Source organism: Phyllobates terribilis, unplaced genomic scaffold (assembly GCF_046119375.1).
Source record: "Phyllobates terribilis strain yellow unplaced genomic scaffold, ASM4611937v1 Scaffold_8__6_contigs__length_399053987, whole genome shotgun sequence".
Classification (NCBI taxonomy): Eukaryota; Metazoa; Chordata; class Amphibia; order Anura; family Dendrobatidae; genus Phyllobates; species Phyllobates terribilis.
The window spans coordinates 57,294,141-57,318,364 of NW_027362768.1; the positions used below are offsets into that span (position 1 = coordinate 57,294,141).

The 24,224-nt window shown below is 44.4% G+C and overlaps 1 protein-coding gene across 1 annotated transcript in view; it reads left to right on the forward strand.

Moving 5' to 3' along the window:
- Nucleotides 1–6,894: 6,894 nt before the first annotated feature.
- Nucleotides 6,895–24,224, forward strand: part of PRG4 (proteoglycan 4) — a 200,575-nt gene continuing 183,245 nt past the window's right edge. The window contains exon 1 of the mRNA XM_073642978.1: nt 6,895–6,961. Within this exon, the coding sequence (XP_073499079.1) occupies nt 6,895–6,961 (67 nt within the window). The remainder of the gene's footprint in view (nt 6,962–24,224) is intronic.

Consider the following 24,224-nt stretch of genomic DNA (forward strand, 5'->3'; position numbering starts at 1 on the left):
AGCGGCTGATGGAATGCTGTCTAGGGCACAGAAACTTCGAGACGGTCCTCCTTTACCTGGACGACGTGATCGTCTATTCGAAGACCTACGAGGACCATCTGAAGCACCTGGCCGAGGTGTTCGAAGCCCTGGCAGGCTATGGCCTGAAGGTGAAACCATCGAAGTGTCACCTGCTGAAACCAAAGGTCCAGTACCTAGGGCACATGGTAAGCGCGGAAGGAGTGGCCCCCGACCCTGACAAGGTCACGGCAATCAAGAGCTGGCCAAGCCCCTCGAACATCAAAGAGGTGAGACAGTTTCTCGGGTTGGTAGGCTACTACTGAAGATTCATCCCCGGGTTCACCAAGATGGCAGCTCCTATGCAGGACCTCCTGATCGGACAGTCCAAGTCCAGAAGTCAAAAGCCACCCTTCAAGTGGGATAAACCGGAAGAGGAGTCCTTCCGCCAGCTAAAGATGGCCCTCACAGGGGATGAGATCCTGGCCTACCCTGATTATGGCCAGCCTTTCATTCTCCACACAGACGCCAGTAATGTGGGACTGGGAGCCGTACTGTCCCAAAACCAACAGGGCAGAGAACGGGTGATCGCATACGCCAGCCGGAAGCTGAGGCCCACCGGGAGGAACCCGGAGAATTACAGCTCCTTCAAGCTAGAATTCTTGGCGGTGGTGTGGGCCGTGACGGAACGCTTCAAGCATTACCTGGCCTCCGCGAAGTTCACCGTGTACACGGACAACAACCCGTTGATACACCTGGACAATGCAAGACTGGGTGCCCTGGAACAGAGGTGGATGGCCCGACTCTCCAACTATGACTTCGTGATCAAGTACCGGGCAGGCAAAACCAACGCCAACGCGGACGCCCTATCAAGCATGCCTCACTTACCTGAGGGTGACGAAGACCCAGAAGAGCTGGAGGAGGTAGAACTCCCCGCGTTTCACCGGTATGGAGCCGCTCAACACTCTCACCGCGTGAAGGAGGAGGATCTAACAACTGTGATGATGAATCCCCTACCTCACCACAGCTGGGCCGAGACCCAAGATAGTGACCCTGCAGTCCGCCTGGTGAAAGACCTGCTGACCTGGGAAGATGCCCGCCTAGATCCAGATGCCCCAGAGGAAGCCAAGCAGCTATGGAAGGAGAAGAGCAAGCTGTTCCTCTACGAAGGCAAGTTGTGCAGAAGGATTGTTAACCACCGGACGCACGAGCTGACCTGGCAAGTCGTGGTCCCAAGGCGGGATGCAGCTATGGTCCTGGGGGCTTACCATGACAGAGCGGGACACTTCGGTTGGAAGAAACTGGAGTTCCTGCTAAGAGGAAGATTCTTTTGGGTCGGCATGAGAGGAGCAGTAGAAAAGTGGTGCAGAGACTGTGGCCCTTGTCACCTGAGGAGGAAGGACCGCACCAGCCAGAAAACACCCTTGAGGCCGAACATCACCACGCAGCCTCTTGAGCTGGTAGCTCTGGACCATGTCAAATTGGCTCCCAGCCGGTCAGGATACATCTATGCCCTGACAATCGTGGACCACTATTCCCGTTTTCTAGTGGTGGTCCCGGTAAAGGACTTGACAGCCCAAACAGCGGCCAGAGCCTTCCAGCAATATTTCTGCCGTCCACACGGGTATCCGGAACAGGTCCTGACAGACCAGGGTCCAGCGTTCGAGGCTGAAATCTTCCAGGAGTTCTGCAACCTCTATGGCTGTAAGAAAATACGGACAACGCCTTACCACCCCCAAACCAACGGGATGTGTGAGAAGATGAACAATATAGTCATTGATCTCCTGAAGACGTTGCCCCTGGAGGAACGCAGCCTGTGGCCAGAAAAACTGCCGGACCTGATAGACCTATACAACAATATCCCGGTGAATGCTACAAACTGCACCCCGGCTTACCTGATGCGAGCTAGACCAGGTAAGCTGCCTGTAGACCTGGAGATGGGAGTCCTAATACCTGAGGACACCTCCCCGGATGCGGACTGGGATACGGAAAGGCAACTGCAATACAAGAAGGTACAGGAGAGTGTGGAGAAGAGCCTGGCCCAGGTGAGAGAGAAGCAAGAAAGACTCTTCAATCAACACGCCCCTGATGGTCCCCTAGAACCTGGTGAGCAAGTCCTAAAGCGAAAAAGAAGGCTACATAAGTTGGACGACCAGTGGGAAAGGGAACCCTACACCGTACTGCAGTCTGACCACGACAACCCGAAGGTGTGCGTGATCACCAAGGACGGAGGAGAAACCACTAGTGTCGTCTCCAGAGACCACCTCAAAACGTGCCCCGAGCAACTCCGTAGTGCAGAAGAGGATCAGAGTGACCTTGAACCCGCAGCGGACAAGGAAGAAATGATCAGCACCATTCTCGGAGAGTTCCCTCAGTCCTGGACTCGCATAAATGATGCTATAGTGGTACCCGTCCTGCATTTCCTGCAACCGGCCCAGCAACAACCAACACCAGAGCCGGAAGGTGAAGAGGAGCAAGCAGTTCCAGAGGCAGAAGAGCCTGTTCCAGCAGCCCAGGAGAGTCAGCCCTCTGCTGACAGTGAGCCTGCCATGCCTGCGGTAAGCCAAAGAACCCACAGACAGCTGCCTGCCTTACCTGTACACAAAGCTGGTAGCTGTACCCCTAACGCTAGTGGGGAAAGCCAGGTTGGTCCACCACCAGACAGTGGGTTAAGGAGGTCAACCAGGAGCACAAAGGGACAGATACCCACTCGCTGGAGAATATAGAGTGTACTAAGGTTGTAAATAACCCTGTTGCCAAATGTTAAAATGTTTGCCAAAGTTACCTGCATGTTTATTAATAGAGTGTTTCAGTTTCTTGCAGCTACCGTAAGGACTGACAGGTTATGGACTTTTTATAACCGGGACCTGGTATGGACTGCGTTCGGAGCCTAACCCAGGAATGAACTAAGACTGTGAAGGACTTGGGGTAGGACAGACCCCCACCTGGTTAAGGCTCCCCGTTGTTTTGGTGATATGGACACCCGGTCACAGGCCACACTGTGACCTAAAGAACTCAATTTGTGCGTCGTCTGTCTATTAATGTTTTATTGTTGTGCATATTGTCTTTGTTTATTGTTTAGTCCCGGAGTACTAAATTTCACTAGGGGGGAATGTGTCACCCTACCTGGATGCCACAAGTGTAATTAAAGCTGTGTCTGAGAGCAAGGGGGGGGTTCTCTAGTCAGGGGAACATCCCCCAGCAGAGAACCAGTCCGCAAGGGACTGTACATTCCTTGGCCTACGAAGCCTGGAGGCCCTGCCACAACCGAAGGGACCAGTAAAGCCGTACAAGGCTGGGAGCAGAAAGGAACCCACGTCGCAGGCCATACAGGCGAGAATACACGGAAAGCTTGGAAACGTGGGCTGTTACCTTATAAAGAGGAGATAGCCAGAAGGAGCGCAGAAAGCACGGTAGGCCTACACCCTCACCCTGACCAGGGCCAATTTCCCCGTTGCTCTCAGACATCCCGATCCCCTCCTAGCTGGGACTGTTTGTGGGTCAGTTTACCTGTTTAGTAAAGACCCTGGACTGCAACCTGTTGTCTGTGTGCTCCTTGCTCCTCCAGCACTATCAGCACTGGGACTCCCACTACCATCACTCCCACCATCCACTACACTGCCCTGGGGTCGCACTCTTCCCGTGGGGAGTCACACCATCCCAGCTGCACACCTCATCAGCCTCAGCGGTCTGCCTTGCAGCGGCGGTACCTATTGACCGCAAATCCACGGGTGGCGTAGTCGGACATAATCAATAGCACATAACAGACTACCACTGGCCTGACCACCCTGAGCCACGGAACCGGGTTGCCACTACTACTCCCATCGTTTCCCCTATTGCCCGGATCCGAGTGCCCCACGGCCCAGGGGGCGAGTCACCCACGATGCATAAATGCTCAGGATTTTTTCCTGAGCGTTTCTGCATCTCCCTGGCAGAAAAAAACGCATGCGGATTGTACATGCGGATTGTACATGCGTTTTCCTGCCAGGGACATGCGGAAGTGAAGCGTTCTTCACTTGCATTTCCACATGCGGGTTGACAAGCGCTTGCCAAGCGATTTTAGCATCACTTGGAAAGTGCTTGTCAACTTGGTCACACTATATAAATCCATGCAACCGGCATGGATTTATATAATGTGACCCGAGAGAATGTCAAAGAATAAAAATATAAATGTATACTTACCCTCCGATGGCCCCAGCAGTCTTGATTCCCTCCGTCCCGGCTGCCGGCAGCGGTAGAGTGAAGGACCTGCTGACGTCAGCGTCGCGTGACCCGTCACATGACTCTGACATCAGCGCAAGTCCTTCAGTCCATCGCGAACTGCCGGCATGCGAGGAGGAGCGCAGCGCGGGCCGCCGGAAGGTAAGTATATATTTATTTTTTATTTTATTCTTTTTTTTTACAGTTTTCAATGGTACCCAGGTCCGGAGGAAAGTCTCCTCTTCTCTAGATCTGGGTACCATCCGCACATTAGAACGCATGGAATGCGCATCTACTTATGCAGTGATGCGTAATCCATGCGGTCTAATGCAAGTCAATGGCGGCGAAAACGCAGCACTTCCGCAAAATAATTGGTAGTGCTGCGTTTTTTTCCGCAATGATAATCCGCAGCGGAAATTTCCACAGCATGTGCACAGCACATGCGGATTATCATTGGGGAACATGGCAGACCTTCTACCATGCGTTTTTTAAGCGTTTCCGCAGCGTTTTTGCCGCTGTGGAAACGCTTAAAAAACGCATCGTGGGCACACAGCCTAAATCAGCTCTCAGTGCCTTCAACAGTTTTTAAACAAAGCCTGCCAACACCCTGTCTCGTTGCCTTTATGAGCGAAACATATAAAGCTAATACAAACAGAAATTTATTAAATGCTAGATATATAAATATATATTTAGATATGAATTTTTTAATCTTTTCACTACCTTTAACGTACTTGTACATTAAATGTAGTGTCTCTGCCTTTGATTTTTTTTACAAATTTCTGAATTTTTTTCTCCACCTAAATAAAAAAAAAAAACATACTTTTTTATCTGCTTACTGATACTGACGTGGGGAATCATATTGGCAGGTCAATTTTACCATATTGTGAACATGATAAATTAAATACCCCAAAAATTATTGTGGAATTGCACTTTTTTTTGCAATTTCAACGCATTTGGAATTTTTCCCCTTGCCGAGTATATGGTGAAATGAAAGGTGTCATTCCAAAGTACTTCTCAGACCCCCAAAAAAAACATATCAGATAAGACCGCTACCTTTCAGTCCTCATATACAGCATTCTAATATGCTGTATATATGCCTCCAATTCAGCCTGCAGCAAAAGAAAAACACATTTTATTATACTCACCTAACGGGCGGTTGGGTCTGATGAGCGTCGCTGGTCAAGGTCTGGTTTCTCCCTTCTTCTTGTGATGCCATCCTCCTTCTGTGCTTCATGTGGATGACACATCCTACGTTATCCACACAGTGTTCCCGGCATCGCGCTCCTGTGCAGGCGTACTTCTCTGCCCTGTCGAGGGCAGAGCAAAGTACTAAACTGTGCATGTGCCCGGGCTCTTTGACCTTTTCCGGTGCATGCACACTGCAGTACTTTGTTTTAATGATGTAGGATGCGTCATCGACATCATCGAAGCATAGAAGGAGGACGGTATCGTAAGAAAAAGGGAGGCACTGGACCTAGACCAGCGGCGTCCATCGGACCCCACCTCATCGTAGGTGAGTATAATAAAATGTGTTTTCTTTTGTTTCAGGCCGGATTGGGAGCTTATATGCAGCATATTAGAATGCTGTATATGAGGGCTGAAAGGAGGTGGCCATATCTTATATGAGGCAAACCTGGTGACAGGTTCCCTTTAACTATAGCAGCTGCCATGTTAAATTGGTGCTTTTACAAGTCCATCACAGACACAAGCATGAGGTAGACTATAAAATAATTGAGAAATTACAGAAACCTACTGCTCTTGTTTTCTGTAACATAGTGCCCGAGAGCCTCGTAATTCATTCATATTAGCACATACTAACTATGTGCTGTTTTAATATTTTGTTCTACCGAAAAAAATAAGAACAATTTTAACCCAAAATAAAAAAGTTCCTAAAGCTGGGATTCAATCCCTCTTTTGATGGCAAAACGGAAGAGAGCACAGATCAGAGATCCCCCCCAACAACAATATCTTTTATTTAAATCCCATTCTCAGTAAGTAGGAGTCAGATTAACTTTTTCACACAGAGCTACTTGGAGCTGGATATTTTTTTTTTTCTTAAAACTATACTTTGGGTTTACTCACTCTTGCAATCTCATATTAAAAATTAACTGTCAATTTGAATCAATAAAAGAGGGCAAATTTGCAAAAATTAAAGAAATAAAATGCTCTTTTTACCATATCATAATTTTACAGATACGGAAATCCATAGTTTTGATCAATGAACTACTGAAATATTTCAGAAGCTGACTTGTTAAAGGTGATTCACCATATTGCTCAATACTAGCTACTTTGCTACATTTTCCAGTACTTGTGGAAAGCCAACTTTCATTAAGTGAATAGTCAACACCCACTTTCCAGTTTTTTTTACTGGTCTGACAAAGATGCAATATTTCCAGGACTATATAAGCTTAGAAATATTCTGCTCAGCCAAATTTTTACTGTACATCTCCCAAGCAAGGTGAGTGGGAAAAATGCTTTTATTAGTATCTACTTAAAAAAAATAAATGATCACTCATGGTATATATCATGTTACTTGTGTTAGCCTGAGTTTAATCATTTTTGTAATTATATTACTCGATTTATGGACATTATTTTATGATTGTTATATTGATGTATTGTTATGATTATTATTATTTGTCATAATGTATTTTGTCATTGAAATACAGGTATTATGCCCAGGTGCTTATTACCATTGATATGAAGATCTACAGCATCCCCCTAGCCCTCTATTTCCTAATCTCCATTTCATCAGTGTCTTCTGAAGGTAAGAGCATTTATTAGACAAAGTATTACATTGACAAGAATTACAGCAGTGCCGAATCTAAATAGAATAACCTGTGGTATATGTCACACGTTACCCTGAGTTATATCATTTGTTTTATTACATTACTCTATTATTTATGGCTGTTATTTTGTGATTATTATAATTTATTGCTGTTATTTATTAATAATTTTTAAGAATTATGATGGCTGTTGTTCTCTTGCAATGAATGAGTTATTGGATATAATAACTTATACCTACATCTAGTATCTATTTGATGACTTCATGGAATCACATAAGTAATACCCAAACCAAACTGGAAATATGTGACCAGGTGGGATAGATATCTGTTTCCCATGCAGGTAACTGCAGACAGCTTATCGCTTTATACAGTTATGAAATCACAAGAAGCTAGGTCCTGTTTATTTAGGTTTTTCAAAACTATGGCAAAATAACAGCGTCTTTTCTTTAAATTACCAAAAAGTGCTACAAAATCCACACCACAGCTGAAATGTGGCCATGACATTTAAGCAAAGCTGGTTTAAACTTACCTGATCACAGAATATCTCATTTGGGACTGTGAGATCTCTGTAATGTCCTTTTCAGCTTTCAATTCGGGACCTCAGTCAAAGGCTGTGTGCCCACGTAGCGTTTTTCAAGCGTTTTTGATGCGGAATTTCCGCAGCGGAAACGCTTATAAAACGCTTGGTAACCCGCACCCCATGGTCCCCAATGGGATTCCGCAAGTTCTATGCACATGCTGCGGATTTTTCCGCAGCGTTTATGCTGCGTTCAAAAATCTGCAGCATGTCAATTAATTTTGCATTTCCGCAAGCAGAATTGCCTTTGTCCAATGCATAAAAAACGCAAGGCAATTCCGCATGTGGAAAACGCGTGATAAACGCGCGAAAAATGCGCGATAAACGCGTGCGGAATTCCGCATGCGTTTTTCCGGGAGAGGACTTGCAGAAATGAAGCAGAAATTTTCTGCTTCATTTATGCAACGTGGGCACATAGCCATAGACACAGGTGAAGCAGGTTTTAGAGAGCTACTGTCACACAGGCTGCGGACGTAGTCTCCCATCTGAAATCATCGGGCTGATTATGCAAATGCACTCTGATCAAATTTTCATCAGAGTTTGATCCGAGTGTTAGCATACTGTGATCCAATTTTCTCGGATGAGAGAATCGGAGCACACTGTGAAGAAAAGATGGAGAACAACATTTCTTCATCTTCTCCATTCTGTGAGTTTGCGATAATTGGACTGCACTCAGATGGCATCCGAGTGCAGTCTAATGTTTTCCACACACCCATAGACTTGAAGGGGTGAGTGTCATCCAATATCAAAGTGAAATCGGAGCACTCGGATAGCACTCATCTGATGTATACACTGTTGCGAGCACAAAATCTTACCTAACAATTGCCTTCCATTGGAATGAACTAATTATATCCTTGTGTAACTGACACAAAGTTATAGAATAAGTATATAATGTAATACTGAATCACCATGATGAGGCCCTGGAAGATGCATAGCGTTCTGTTCATTACAGTACATAGGACAACTACTGCTGTATAAGGTTGGTTTCGCACACTGTGTTTGCCCACACTGTGCTTACCCACACTTTGAATGATATTTTGTTAGGTGCAATATTTTGCAAGTTTTGTTTAAAAACACTGTGTTCAGATGTTACTTAACAGTCTATAGTAAAATATTGAAAAATCTACATATGCAGTGTAATAAATCTGAAATGCTTTAACATGCCCCAGTGATTCTAAGACTGGTTTTTGAAAATTGGAAATTTGATAAAAATTTGGAAATGTTCACAATTTTTGAACTTAGAATTTTTATGCCCTTAAAACAGATAGTCATACCACTAAAAATAATTAAAAAATAACATTTGCCATGTCATGAAAACAGGTCATGTTTTCAGGATCTCCTTAGTATTGCACAGGTGAGAGAATTCCTGATGCCTTGATGATACTTCAATCACCTGTGCAATACTAAGGAGATCCTGAAAACATGACCTGTGGGGGCCATGAGGATGGGGTTTGGGAAACACTGATCTAAACCATTCCATTGTAACTCTGGAAGTATGTTTTGGGTGGTTGTCCAACTGGAAGGTGAACTGGAAAGTGAAGTCTTTTGCAGACTTTGAAAGGTTTTCCTGCTAAATTGCCCTGTATTTAGCTCCATCCATCAACTTTGACCAGCTTCCCTGTCCCAGCTGAAAAAAAGCATCCCCACCATATTTGATGCTAAGTATGGTTTTTTTCAGGGTGATGTGTTAGCTTTTTGCCACACATAGTAATTTGCATTTAGCCCACAAAAGTCTACTTTGGTCTCATCTGACCAGAAAACATTCTTCCACATGTTAGCTGTGTCCCCTACAAGGCTTTTTGAAAATTGCAGAGGTACTTCTTATAACTTGCATTCAAAATGGCTTTCTTCTTGCCACTCTTTCATAAAGGCCAGATTTGTGGAGTATACGACTAATAGTTGTCTTGTGGACAGATTCTTCCACCTGACTTGTGGATCTATGCAGCAGCTCCACAGGCCTCCAAAGGCCTCCACAGTAACCATGAGCCTTTTGGCTGCTTCTCTAGTAAGTTCTCCTGTCTTGGGATTACAGTTTAGGTGGACGGCCATGTCTTGGTATGTTTGCATTTGTGCTATACTCCTTCCATTATTGGATGATGGATTGAACAGTTTGGTCAGAAACTACTGATTGGGCCAATAGCAGGGCTCAAGATGAAAGGAGTCCTATGTGAATTTTGGAGCACAATTTAGACTCAAATAGATTGCCGACACCATATCACATTTGTAGAGCGCCAGATGTGCCAAAACTGTAGAAACAACTGATTTAATTTTGGAAATTACACCCCTCAAGAAATTCAACACGAGGTGTTATGAGCATATTGAACCCACAGGTGGTTTAAAGAATTTTATATTATTTCGGAATAAAAAAATGAAAAATTAAGTTTTTCCTCAAAAACGTTGCTTTAGCCCTTAATTTTTCATTTTCACATGAGAAGCAGGAGTAATTGGACCACACAATTCGTTGTTCAATTTCTCGTGAGTACGAAGATACACTATATATGGTCGTAAAAAAATACTATTTTGGCACATGACAAGGCTCGGAAGGGATGGAGCTCTACTTGAATTTTGAAGCACCATTTTGGCTGGAATAGATTACGGACGCCATGTCACATATGAAGAGCCCCTGACATGCCAAAACAGCAGAAACCCCCACAAATGACCCCATTTTGGAAATCACATCTCTCAAGTAGGAATGAGCGGACCCGTGGTAGTTCGGGTTCGTCGGGTTTGGTAGAACAGAACTTGACCCAAACTTGACCCTGGACCTAAACCCCATATAAGTCAAGGGGGCCCGAACTATGGTGCTGTAAAATGGCTGTAAAATGGTTGTAGTATGGGCTAGGTGGTTGAAAAAGGAAGCAAAATGGGGGTAAGAGCAGGACAATTGCCCTTCAAACAAATGTGGATAGGGAAATTACTTAAAATAACATATAATAAAAGAATCAAAAATAATCCCCCCTATTTGTAATAACCAGCCAAGGGAAAGCAGATAGCTGTGACCTGGTCTTATTATGCTGGGAAGGGGCCTAAATTCATGGACCTTCTCAGCGTATTAATATCAGCCCTCAGCTGTCTGCTTTGCCTTTGCTGGTTATTAAAAATGGGGGGACCCCCAAAGGTATGACGTGGGGTCCCCCTATTTTTAATAACCAGCTAAGGCTGTTATACAGGCCGGTTCACAGGTGGCGCCAGCCAATCACAGGCATGTCAATACTCAGCATGGCTGTGATAGCTCCGGAAGTGCCCACAACTTAAAAGCTTGTTTATTGGCTGTGCTGTAGCCTTTCAACAAGCTTTATTATTGAGCATCTGAACGCCAGGAAAACTCTGTGTTCAGTGTTCAGCACTAGGTGTCCAGTACGAACCCCGAACTTTACAGTTCTGGTTCGCTCATCCCTACTCTCAAGGAATTCATCTAGGGCTGTTGTGAGCATGTTTAACCCTCAAGCAACTCGGAGAATTATATAACATTGGGCTGTATAAAGGAAAATGTAAAACCTTTTCCAATAAAATGTTGCTTTGGCCCCAAGTTTTTACATTTAGAATAGGGTATTAGGGGAAAATGAATGATGCAATTTGTTACGCAATTTCTCATAAGTTTACCAATACCCTATATGTGGTTGAAAACTACTTTTGAGGCACAGTGTTAAGCTCACAAAGGAAGAAGCGACATACTGGAGTTTGGCTTTTGCTGGAATGGTTTGAGGATGCCATGTCACATTATCGGAAACCCCTGACATGCCATATAGGAGACCCCCGAATAAATGACCCCATTTTACAAACTGCACCCCACAATGAATTTATATAGGGGTACAGTGAGCATACTACAGGTGTGGCACACAATTTTATACGATTGGGCAGTGAAGAAAAAATAATTTCATTTTTACCACAAATATTTTGTTTAAGCCCCAGATTTTACATTTTTCACATGGGGAAATTGGTGAAAATAGCACCAAAATGTGTTATACATTTTCTGCTGATGTGGCAATACCCCATATGTCTCTGTACAGTACTGCTTAGCCACACGGCAGGGCTCATGAGGGAAAGAGTGCTATTTGACTCTTGGAGTACAGCTTTTCCTAGAATAGTTTGCAGACTCCATATACAAAGCTCCTAAGAAGAACATGATCCCTTCTCAAGTGACCCCATTTTGGAAATGACACCCCTTTGGGAATTTATGCACAAGTGTATTGATGATTTTGACTCAATATGTGTTTTCCAGTAACAAACATGCAGTGGACGTGGTTGAGTGAAAATTGCAAATCTGCCATTGTAGTGCTCAGTACATTGTAGTGCTCAGTACACTGTAGCGCCCAGTACATTGTAGTGCCCATACATTGTGCCTAGCTGGTGCTTCTGAAGAAACGCACGCCATAAATTAAGTGGGCTCTTATTGCTGCAGAACTGATAAACAAGTGGACACTAAGTTTTGTTTAAGTACATTGTGGGGCTCAGGGAGGGGGGACATTTAGATATGAGAACGCTGATTTCACTGGATTTCTTTTGGGGGTAGTCATTTCTCTTTTACAGAGCCTTTATGCCACCATTATTTTTGTTTTTACATAAATATATGTATTTATTAGTATAATATTTTTTTATTTTTTATTTTATGATTTGTTTTTAACTATTTTCACATTTTTTAAAACTTTTATTTTACTTTTTTACTTAGTCTGTATGTGGGACTTTATTTTTTATTACCTTGATCACTTGTATAATGCATTGCATTACCCCTGCATTGCTACAAAAATCCAGTGATTGTCTGTTTGCTGTCTCTAACATCATGTCTTCTCTCTATCTAAGATTGAGTCTGTCAAAAACTGAACTCCTTGTGTTTTCTCCCTCTACTAACATTTGTGGTAAAGCAACTTTCACGGCTCTCCAGAGGCAGACACAGGACACACGGTTCAGGTAAACTTCCTACGGGAGCTTGGCCTGCTCCAGGTAGCACAGTGTAGTCTCAGCAACACCAGTCCTCTGGTATTACTCTCTGGCTTCAGCCTAACACAGACGTGAGACTTCCCTCTCCACACCACACACTACACAGAGAAAAAAAACTGACTGAACATTTAACCCTGCTCAGCCACACCCTGAGGGGAGGTAGGGGAATGGCCTCCCACCCTCTTTGCCATTCCCATAAAACCACACCCTTTAAGAGAGTTAACCCCCAGCATATAACATTCTGGCAGAAATTTAGTAGGTTTCAGTTCACACAGGAGAGCAACCTGAGTGACACATACCTCATCTTGTATATTATACCAGTTACTCTGTCACATATTTCCCTCCTCTGCCAAAAGCTGGGGGTTTGGGCACCTTCCGATACCAGACAGGGAATCCTACAGAGGGCATCAGCATTCCCGTGTAACTTCCCGGGCCTATGCTCTACGTGAACGTTAAAGTCCTGAAGAGCTAGGAACCATCTAGTTACCCTGGCATTTCTACCCCTCTTTTCCCTCAACCATCTCAAAGGGGCATGGTCTGACACCAACTTAAACTTCCAGCCTAGTAGGTAATATCTTAGTGCCGCACCAGTTTTCTGGAATGCAATGCCCCAAATGATCCAACTCATATCTAGCCCCCATGTCTTTAAACGTGCTTTAAAAACTCATCTGTTTAGACAAACCCATCACCTCAACTCACCAACCTAACTCTTCCCTGTTCCCTCCTAAATGTTAACCTTAATTTGCCCCTTCGTATTCATCTGTCTCTACATCCTCCATGCTCCAAATACCACATGGTAACTGCCCTTAGACAGACAGATACTGGCTGATGACCATGTTCTACCTAGTGTGTCCCCCCATTTCCATATATATTGTAAGCTTGCGAGCAAGACCCTCACTCCTCATGTAATTGTTGAAATATGATTCATTGTATTGTTTATATTGTCTGCACATGTCCGTACTTAATTGTAAAGTGCAGCGGAATATGTTGGCTCTATATAAATAAAAATTAATATTATTATTATATCTACGGCCTACTTTATGGCTAAACACTCTTTTTCTACTATTGCATAGTTCTTCTCGCAGGACGAAAGCTTCCAGCCTAGATAGAGAATTTGATGTTCTTCCCCATTTATCTCTTGCGAGAGTATGGCTCCTAGACCAACCTCTGAAGCGTCTGTCTGAACCACAGACTCTTTCTTAAAGTCTGGTGCTACCAGGACCGGCTGCTTACGTCACCATGGCTGATTTGGTGCCTTTTAGGAGATCCATCAGTGGCACGGCCATCATGGCAAAATTTGGGATAAACCAACGGTAATATCCCACCATTCCCAGGAACGCTCTCACTTGCTTCTTGTAGAGCGATTGCAGCCAGGTCTGGATTGCCACCACTTTATTAACTTGCGGCTTTATTTTGTCTCTTCCGACAACATAGCCCATGTACTTGGCCTCCTCTTTCCCAACGGCACATTTTCTTGGATTTATAGTAAATCCCACTTTTCTCAGCGCATGCAGAATGGCCTGTAGTTTACGTAGATGACTAGCCCAGTCTGGGCTAAAGACTACAATGTCATCAAGGTATGCTGCGGCATACTTCTTATGTGGGGCTAGGATCCGATCCATAGCCCTCTGGAAGGTGGTTAGGGCCCCCTGTAGTCCGAACGACATCCAAGTGTATTGAAAGCACCCATCAGGTGTCGAGAAAACCGTCTTCTCCTTGGCTGTCTGGGACATGGGGATGTGCCAATAGCCCTTCGTCAGCTCAAGAGTGGTGATGTACCTTGCCGGTAAAAGCTTCTTGATGAGTTCGTCGACACGGGGCATCGGGTAGGCATCACACTTGGAGACCTCATTCAGCCAGCAATAGTCATTACAATACCTCCACTCTTCATTGGGTTTTGGTATGAGGACGATTGGGCTTGACCATCCACTCTTTGACTCCTCTATCATAGCGAGGTCTAACATCCTCTTCACCTTGTCAGAGATCACCTCCCGGCGTGCATCCGGAATCCGGTATGGCTTCACATTTACTCTTACATGTGGCTCCATCAGTACATCATGCTCTACCACCTGAGTATGCCCTGGCAACTGTGAGAACAGGTCACGATTCCACTGTAGTAGTTCTCGACACTGTTGCTCCTTCCACCTTGCCTTCGGGCAGGAGTTTCCACAGGTTCCCAGCCCCATCACGGCTTGAGCAAGTTCATATGGTATACTTGGTGCGGCTTTCTTCGGCTAGGCTGGTGGACTTTATAATTAACTTCGCTGACTTTCTCCACCACCTCGTACAGACCTTGCCATTTGGCCAGGAACTTTCTCTCGACTGTAGGGATTAGCACCAAAAAATGGTCCCCAGGCTGGAACTGGCTCAGCCTCGCTGATCAGTTATAGACCCTTGCTTGGGCTTCCTGCGCCTGGAGGAGATGCGCTTTCACGATTGGCATCACTTTCACTATTCCTGCCTGCATCTGGGCGGCATGTTCAATGATGCTCCGGTGTGGCATAACCTTGGCTTCCCAGGTTTCCTTAGCGATATCCAGGAGCCCTCGCAGATGTCGTCCATATAGGGGCTCGAACAGAGAAAGACCCGTAGAGTCTTGTGGGACCTCCCTTACCGAGAAGAGCAGGAAGGGCAGCAGGTAGTCCCAGACATGTCCATCCTTCTCCACGACTTTCTTGGGTCCTTTTAAAGCGTTCTACTAAGCCGTCTGTCTGCGAATGGTACACAGAGATTAGCAGCTGGGTAATCTGGAGGACCTTGCTCATAAACAGGGTCCCTTGGTATGTTAAGATTTCCTTTGGCAGACCGGTCCTGGCAAATATATGAACAAGTTCCCAGGCTATACATTTACTCGATGAGTTTCTTAGCGGCACTGCTTCTGGATAGCAGGTCGCATAATCCATGATCACCAGAATGTATTGGTAGCCTCGGACTGATTTGACTAAAGGTGTCAAAAGAAGATAGAACGCACTCACCGGTTCTTGTAAAACTTACTTCTTTATTGTTGCATTAAAATAACAAAAAGCTGGGGCGTACACGTGTAACACTTGTGCCGACGACGGCTGTTTCGCGCCTCTGAGCGCTTCAACGTGTCAAGCAGGTATAGGGGAAATGACGATAGTGACCATATTTAACTGGTATATACCCAGAATTCGTCACACTCTGTAACTAATCACACATCCCCATACCGCTGTGAAATGAAAAACATTAAAAACAATCCAGAAAAGTACCAAGATATACAATAGTGGTGGTATTTTTAGAGAAAAACAGACATTTCTAGGCGGTCATTTAGACCCATCGGACCCAGTGCTTGCAAGTGCACCATGCCTCTCTCCTGAGAAGGAGTTTATTGTGATCCCCGCCATGTGCCGGTAAGTGGACCTGCTCTAAACCGGCAAAACGCAGCACTCTGAATCGCCAGCATGGCATTCCCATTTATGCTGAATCAGTCTTTTGGAACCCATTTTTGTCAGAATAGATCTATAATGTTCGCTGAATCTTACAAAAAGGGGGCGGATCGTTTTGCCCACATAATAAAAGCTGCAAGGGCATGTAGTTACATACACTACAAATTTGGTGCGGCATGAAATGAATTGACGGACCATGTGTGTCATACTACCCAATTTAATCAATTTGTCTGTTGAATGAAACTGGCAATAATTACAGTGGCCACATTTAAAATTGTCCTTTGGGGAATCTGTGTCTAGCCAATTTTTTGACACTTTTTTTAATCTGTTCTGCACTAAAATATCTCTCAAATTGTGAGTGCGTCTACAGGATATTATAGGACCCCTTTCTGCAATTTCAACTAATGCATCATCACCTTTCAAGAGATGCCAGTTTCTATGTATGGCTGAACTAATTGCCCTGTCCATAGCGCTATACTTAAAATTGAAAATTAACTTATTTTCTTTTTGTTCTCTCTGAATTCGTTCTGATTGATTATTTAAACCAAAGTCATTGGCTCTATGAAGAGCTCTATCAAGAACGCTTTTAGGGTACCCCCTTCTTGCAAATCTGTATTTTAGTTCTTTGGCTTGTTCTAGAAAACAATTTTCATGTGAATTTATGCGTTTTAATCTTAGGAACTGACTATATAGTGATGAATTCTTCATATAAGCTGGATGAATGCTGTTATAATGGAGTAAAGCATTTGCAGAAGAAAAAACTTCTGTTTTGATAGTATTATCCTCTATATTTATCCTAACATCCAAAAAATCCAAGTTAGTTCCCCCAAAACATGAGGTGAAAACCACTTTCATATCATTACTAATATTCAAATATTTTACAAATTCCTAAAAGGATTCTTTTATCCCAGACCATACTATAAAGATATCATCGACATATCTGAGGTATAATCTAATATACCTCAGATATGTATTGGATGGAGTGTATATATATCTTTCTTCAATTGATGCGAGGAACAAGTTTGCAAAAGTCCAAGCTACCGGCGTCCCCATTGCGGTTCCATTTTGTTGCACAAACCATTCGTTCATGAACTGGAATGCATTAAGTGTTAGACTGAATATAACCCCTTCTATCACATTAGAGCTGATATCCGTGTTAACTATAATAGATTTGATAGCTTCTGCCCCTATCCCTTGCGGGATTCTAGTATACAAACGCTCTATATCAATAGATAGTAATGTGAACCCGTCCTGCCAAATTAAATCTTTAAGAACCTCTAAAAAGGCACTGGTATCTTTTACATAAGATGGAATCGATTTTAAGAGTGGTTTGAGTAGCTATTCCATATCATTGGATAAAGATTCGGTCAACGAACCTATTCCAGATATAATGGGATGTCCTGGGGGCTGGGTAATATACGTATGAACTTTTGGAATGAAGTTCCAATGAGGCTTCCTGGGAAACTCAGAATACAACTTCTCAGAGATTTTATTTGTGATTAAACCCTGCTCTACATATCTTCTCAAAAAACTTTGTAATTCCCTCATAAATTTATGCTTTGGATCAACCTTTAATTTTTGATAAGTACGGGTGTCCATCAATTGTCTCATAGCTTCCTGATAGTAGTAGTCCTGGGTGAGCAAGACAAGGTTGCCACCCTTGTCCGCCTCCCGGACCACCACATCTTCCCAGCTCCTTTATAGAGTTAAAGCTTTTGTTTCTCCTGAAGTTAAATTTTTGGGGAATCGAGGATAAATTAGGGCTTTTACATCTCTTAAAACCTTATCGTGAAAAATATCAATAACGTTTCCCGGAGTGACTGGAGGCGTATATGAAGATTTTAAGCCTCCAGTAAAAGGCTCCGGATGAAGGGATACTGGAGAACAATCGGCTTGCACAGCTTCTTCCTCAGTTAAACTTACAAGTAATAAGGCATCTTTTCTTATTGTTGCTAGAGACGTATCTGGTTTACCAGCTATAAACCCCATTGGACCTATAGTACATGGAGTCTCTCCTTCAGGGGGACTTCTAATGGTTTGTGCAGACGAGGCAAATGACTTAAAAATATGTATTTTTTTTTTATAGATTTAAACATGTCTGTTTCAAACTCTGTGTAATCAAAGCTTTCCGGGATGCAATAATTAAGTCCCTTTGATAATAGAGATAATACGTCTTCATCCAAAGATTTATCTGTGAGATTAATGACTTTGAGGCCATCAGTAGGTTCTATCTCCATGAAACCTGCTTTCTTTTGCAGCTGATTTCGTAGGAACTGTTTCCTGCCGCCCCTGCTAATTATTTTTCATTGAACAGGCCCGCTGCATTGCATTCCAAAGGGTCAGCACTGCTAATGTCAGGATTAGAGCCAAACTCCTCATATACACTTGAATCGGAGTCAGTGGTCCAGTACTCCTTTTGAGGTCTTTTTTGTTGTTATATCTCCTCTTGTAACATGGATTCGTATTTGCATGAAAGGGATATTTATTGTTCTTTTGAATATTATTCTGCCATGTAAATATTTTTCCGTATTCAAAATCAGCCTTATCCCTGATAAATTTGTCTTGTTTCCTTTGCTTAATTTCTGTTTGTATTACTATCAGTTTCTTGTTCAATTTCTTATTAAATGCATTCCATTGTGCATCAGTAAATCGAGTTTTTAATTCATTTTTCACCTTTTCTAAATCAACAATAATATTCTAGTAATTCCTGTTATTCTCTTCCTACATCAATTTAAGTAGTTCTTGAGAACTGCGAAGTAAAACATTCTCCCATGCAGCTGTGAAGTCTTTACTCCCTTGGAAATGTGTGAGCTCTTTACAAACCCGCAGGCCTCTTGGGACCCGCCCCCACACTCTAAGTAGGACTTTAAGGAGTTGTTTGTCCAAAATGATCCAACTTCCTTCTCAGCTAGATTTGTAAGTTTATATTCTAGCGTCTTGGTACTGATGGTTTCCATTGTGTCTTTTTGATCATAGTCGAGAAAAAATGTGTTCACGTTCTCCTTCCCAGCTTGTAAGGCATTTGGGGCCACTGGTGCTCCTGTGTTCATGTTGCGGACCAGTGCCTGCTGGCACCTCTAGTGCCGTCTGGAGCCGGAAAGCCGTGCACGTATAAATCAACCCACATCATGTCCAATATGTAAAGTAAATCAGAAAATCGGCACCTTTGCTTTCATGAACATGCTCCGTCATGCATGATTTGACTAAGGGCCCTACTAGGTCCATAGCAATCCTCTCAAAGGGGATCTCTATCACCGGTAGTGGAACTAATGGACTACGGAAGTGGAAAGAGGGAGCGATTATTTGGCAGATGGAGCAGGGCCTACAATAGTTGAAAATTTCTCAGTAACACCCATCTTAAAATCCTCTCCTGAGTTTTCTTGACCCCTTGGTGTCCCCCCAGAATATGTGAATGGGCCAGATCCAGTACCCTCCGTCTGTATGGTCCCAGCACTAACAGTTGTTCCACTATCTCACCACCCCTTAGTTTGGCCACCCGATATAACAACTCGCCCTGAACTGCAAAGTGGGGGAACCTGGTGTCGCCCCCACCTCTTGGGCAACCCCATTACATACAGTAACCTGGTCAAGCGCCCCCTTTCAGGTCAGGTCCCGAACTTGAGCAGTCCCAAAGTTCTCTCCAGACACATCTAACTCAGGGAGGTCGGCCTCTTTGGTCACCGTCTCACCCTCATCGCTGGCAAGGACGCATAGTGGGAACTCATCCGCTTGAGACTTCGTCGAGGGTTCTTCTCCAGGAACCTTTTTTTTACCCACACTACTTAGTCCGGTTCCCTTCCTGACAAGTCCCAAAACAAAGAAAAATCATGGCCCAGTATGACGGGATGTATCAGGTCCTTGAACACCCCGACCTCGTGGGACTGGGCACCACAATCTGTTCCCACTGTCACTGTGGCCACGGAGTAGTCCTTGGCGTCCCCATGGATGCACTGAAAGTCCACAGTTTTGGAAGGGACCAACTGGTGGGGAAGGGTAGCTCTGATTAAGGTCACCAGACACCCAGAGTCCAATAATCTAACCACCTTTACTCCATTGATGGACACGGCACACGCCTGCGGCTCCTCGCCGGGTCGACTGTCCACACTGCAGGCTGGATAAGAAATAATAGGAGCCCCATCTGCCTAGGCTGCAGTCCATGGGCTCAGGGGACATATGACACCGGGCGGCTACGTGTCCAGGCTTGTGACACCGCCAACAGACTATACTGTATGTAGCAACAGTCCTTGTGGCACCTTCAGTGGGAGTGGGACGCCCCCCAATGGTGGCTCTAGACCCCTTCAGTGGTGAACCCACCCCTTTTTGGGTATCCCAGTATGGGGAAGTGACTATATCCAGTTTCCCAAGGGATTTCTCAACCACCTGGTACCTCTCTACCAGGCCGATGAAGTCATCTGCGTTCTTGGGATCGCTCTGGGCAACCCAAGTCTGTACCGACTTGGGAAGGGAGTGCACGAATCTATCAATCACTACCCACTCGACCATCTGGCCCGGAGTGGAAGACTCTGGCTGAAACCACTTCTGAACGAGATGCAGTAGGTCAAACATCAACGAGCGAGGGGGTTTGTCGCTGGTGTATGCCCAGTGGTGGACTCGTTGGGCTCTCACTGTCATATTCACTCCCAGGCATGCCAAGATCTCTCTCTTTAGCTTAGCATATTCCTTGGCATCCTGCAGTGCCAAGTCGTAATGTGCCTTTTGGGGTTCACCCAACAAATATGGCGCCAGAACCTCTGCCATTCCCATAAAACTGCATAAAACATGCTGGCAGAAATTTAGTAGGTTTCAGTTCACACAGGAGAGCAAGCTGAGTGACACATAACTCCCCTTGTATATCATACCAGTGACTCTGGCACACCTTCCTAAACTCGATATTGCCATTTCCTTGTGTGGTTTTACCATAATTCCCAGCAGCACGCCTGCTGTCTTGGGGCATTATTTGACTTAGATCTTTCTTTCACTCCCTACATTCGATCACTTGCTTGCTCATGTCACCTCTACCTCGAAAACATCTCTAGAATTTGACCAGTTCTTAACTTTGATTCTGCAAAAACTCTTATTCATTCTCGTTTTGACTACTGCAACTCTACTAATCGGTCTCCCTCTTGCCAAACTTTCCCCCTCTCAATCCATCCTGAATGCAGCAGTGAGGCTCAAATTCCTGTCCAACCATTACACCAATGCCTCCACCTTGTGCCAGTCATTGCACTGGTTACCCATCCGCTATAGATCACTCTCACCCACAAAGCTCTCAAAAGTTCTGCACCACTATACATCTCTGCCCTCATTTCTGTCTACCACACTATCTGTTCTCTCCGTTCCACTAATGACCGCAGACTAACATCCTCAATAATCTGAACCTCCCATTCCCGTCTCCAAGACTTCCCATGTGCTGTGCCAATTCTCTGGAATGCAGTATCCCTGACAATTCGATTAATTTCCAATACCCACAGTTTTAAGCGTTCCCTAAAAATGCATTTCTTTAGACTGGCCAATCACCTGGCCTCACTCATTTAACTATTCTCGTTTTTATCCTCCAAAATTTTCCTCCAAATCGGATCCATTGTGCCATCAGTTTACATGCCCTCCATGCACTTAATAGTACTCTGTACCTGTACTTGTACAGATACTGTCCGGTGACCAGCATTATTTGAATATCCTATTTATTATATTGATGGCTGGACCTTACAAAACAAGCACTTTTTAACATTTACCTTTCATGTTTCCCCTATTTCCTCATAGATTGTAAGCTTGTGGGCAGGGCCCTCACTCCTCTAGGTATCTGTCAGATTATGAGTTACTCTGTAATGTCTGATATTGTCTGTTTAAGTCCCCTCTGAATTGTAAATGACTGTGGAATAGGTTGGCACTATAGAAATAAAAATTATTGTTATTTATTATTATTATTGAATTACACATGTACTGAAATACATTGTGGACCTGTCAGTGTTAGGCTATGTGCCCACGTTGCGGACCTGAAGCATATTTTTTACGCTTCTCCCTGGCGGGAAAATCGCATGCGGATATTACATGCGGTTTTCCCACCAGGTAGAAGCGTTTGTGAGGCGTCTTTGCATGCATTTCCGCATGCGGGTTATCAAGCACTTCTCCAAGCATCACTTGGAAAAGTGCTTGACAACTTGTTCAGAATGGTAAAAAATAAAAAAATAAACTTTATACTCACCTTCTGATGCATTCTCTGCCCCGTCCGGAGTCTTGAGCGGCTCACGCTGTTGTGTGCAGGACCTGCGGTGACGTCATTGAGTCATGTGGTGGGTCACATGACTCAATGACGTGGCAGGTCCTTCAGACAACAGCGCGACGGAGGGAAAACATCAGAAGATAAGTATAAACTTTATTTTATTTTTTTTTTTACAGGTTCTTTGGTACCCAGGTCTGGAGGAGAGTCTCCTCTCCTCCAGACTTGGGTACCATCCGCACATTGATTCCGCAGCGCTTCCGCAAAATTAATGAACATGCTGCGGATTTTTGACTGCAGCATATACGCTGCGGAAAAATCCGCAGCATGGGCATTGACATTGCGGAATGCCATTGGGGACCATGGGGTGCGGATCTACATGCGTTTTTCAAGCGTTTACGCTGCGGAAATTCCGCAGCATATACGCTTGAAAAACGCTACGTGGGCACACAGCCTTACACTGCCAAAACACCTTTTAGGCTGTGTGCCCACGTAGCGTTTTTCAAGCGTATATGCTGCGGAATTTCCGCAGCGTAAACGCTTGAAAAACGCATGTAGATCCGCACCCCATGGTCCCCAATGGCATTCCGCAATGTCAATGCCCATGCTGCGGATTTTTCCGCAGCGTATATGCTGCAGTCAAAAATCCGCAGCATGTTCATTAATTTTGCGGAAGCGCTGCGGAATCAATGTGCGGATGGTACCCAAGTCTGGAGGAGAGGAGACTCTCATCCAGACCTGGGTACCAAAGAACCTGTGAAAAAAAGAATAAAATAAAGTTTATACTTATCTTCTGATGTTTTCCCTCCGTCGCGCTGTTGTCTGAAGGACCTGCCACGTCATTGAGTCATGTGACCCACCACATGACTCAATGACGTCACCGCAGGTCCTGCACACAACAGCGTGAGCCGCTCAAGACTCCGGACGGGGCAGAGAATGCATCAGAAGGTGAGTATAAAGTTTATTTTTTTATTTTTTACCATTCTGAACAAGTTGTCAAGCACTTTTCCAAGTGATGCTTGGAGAAGTGCTTGATAACCCGCATGCGGAAATGCATGCAAAGACGCCTCACAAACGCTTCTACCTGGCGGGAAAACCGCATGTAATATCCGCATGCGATTTTCCCGCCAGGGAGAAGCGTAAAAAATATGCTTCAGGTCCGCAACGTGGGCACATAGCCTTAAACCATGCTCCTGGCATGTCCTAATAGGACATTGTAGCTGGCAGGCTAGGAGGTCATTATTTGACCTCCTGCTATCATGGCAACCATCGGGCCCCTGAGATCACAACACTGGGGGTCCGATCAGGTGAGAGAGGGGCCCCCCTCCATCTCCTAGCCTTCTAAATGCTGTGAATGTGGCATCTAGAGGGTTAAACAGCCAGAGGTGGTGCAGGCACCGGCCCTGGTTGTGATAACCAGAGCTCGGCTTTCAATTAAGTTGAGTTCTGAGAGGCTGTCATGTGGGCACAGTTCTTGCGCCTGTATAATCGCCATGTCATACCGGTACGTCCATTTGTGGGAAGTACATATGGTGAAAAGGGGCTAAGGGTACATTCCCATGTGGCAAGTAGGCAGTTTATTTTCTGCAATGGATTTTTGTGAAGTAAATCCACTATGTTTTACAGTGGCAGCAATGTGAATGATATTTCACAAAACCTCATTTATCCACTGGAGAAAAAAACCTGCAGAGTAATTAGACAGTTGCTCCAAAATTGAATTCTCCAGCATGTCAATTCATGCTTCAGATTTCACTATCTAATTCTCCTTTTGCAGTGCAGACATGTCAGACTCAGGAACAAAATTTGCAATGTTATTTACTTTAGACGATTTTGTCACAGATATTCTGCAGAGCGATGATCTTGGGGGAATGTACCATAAAACATATATTACACTGGCATAAAATGTGTTATTCAACCGTTATGATGTTTAAAGAACATAGTTTTTCTATGCAACCAAAGTCTGTATAAAATGTTAATTTTTAAAGGGAACCTGTCACTCAATTTCTACTGTCCAAAACATAAACATCATGAATCAGAGCCTGACTGCAGCCAGGTATGTTTAGCTCTGAAACGCTCTGGTGCTTCAGAGAGAACATAGTGTGAAG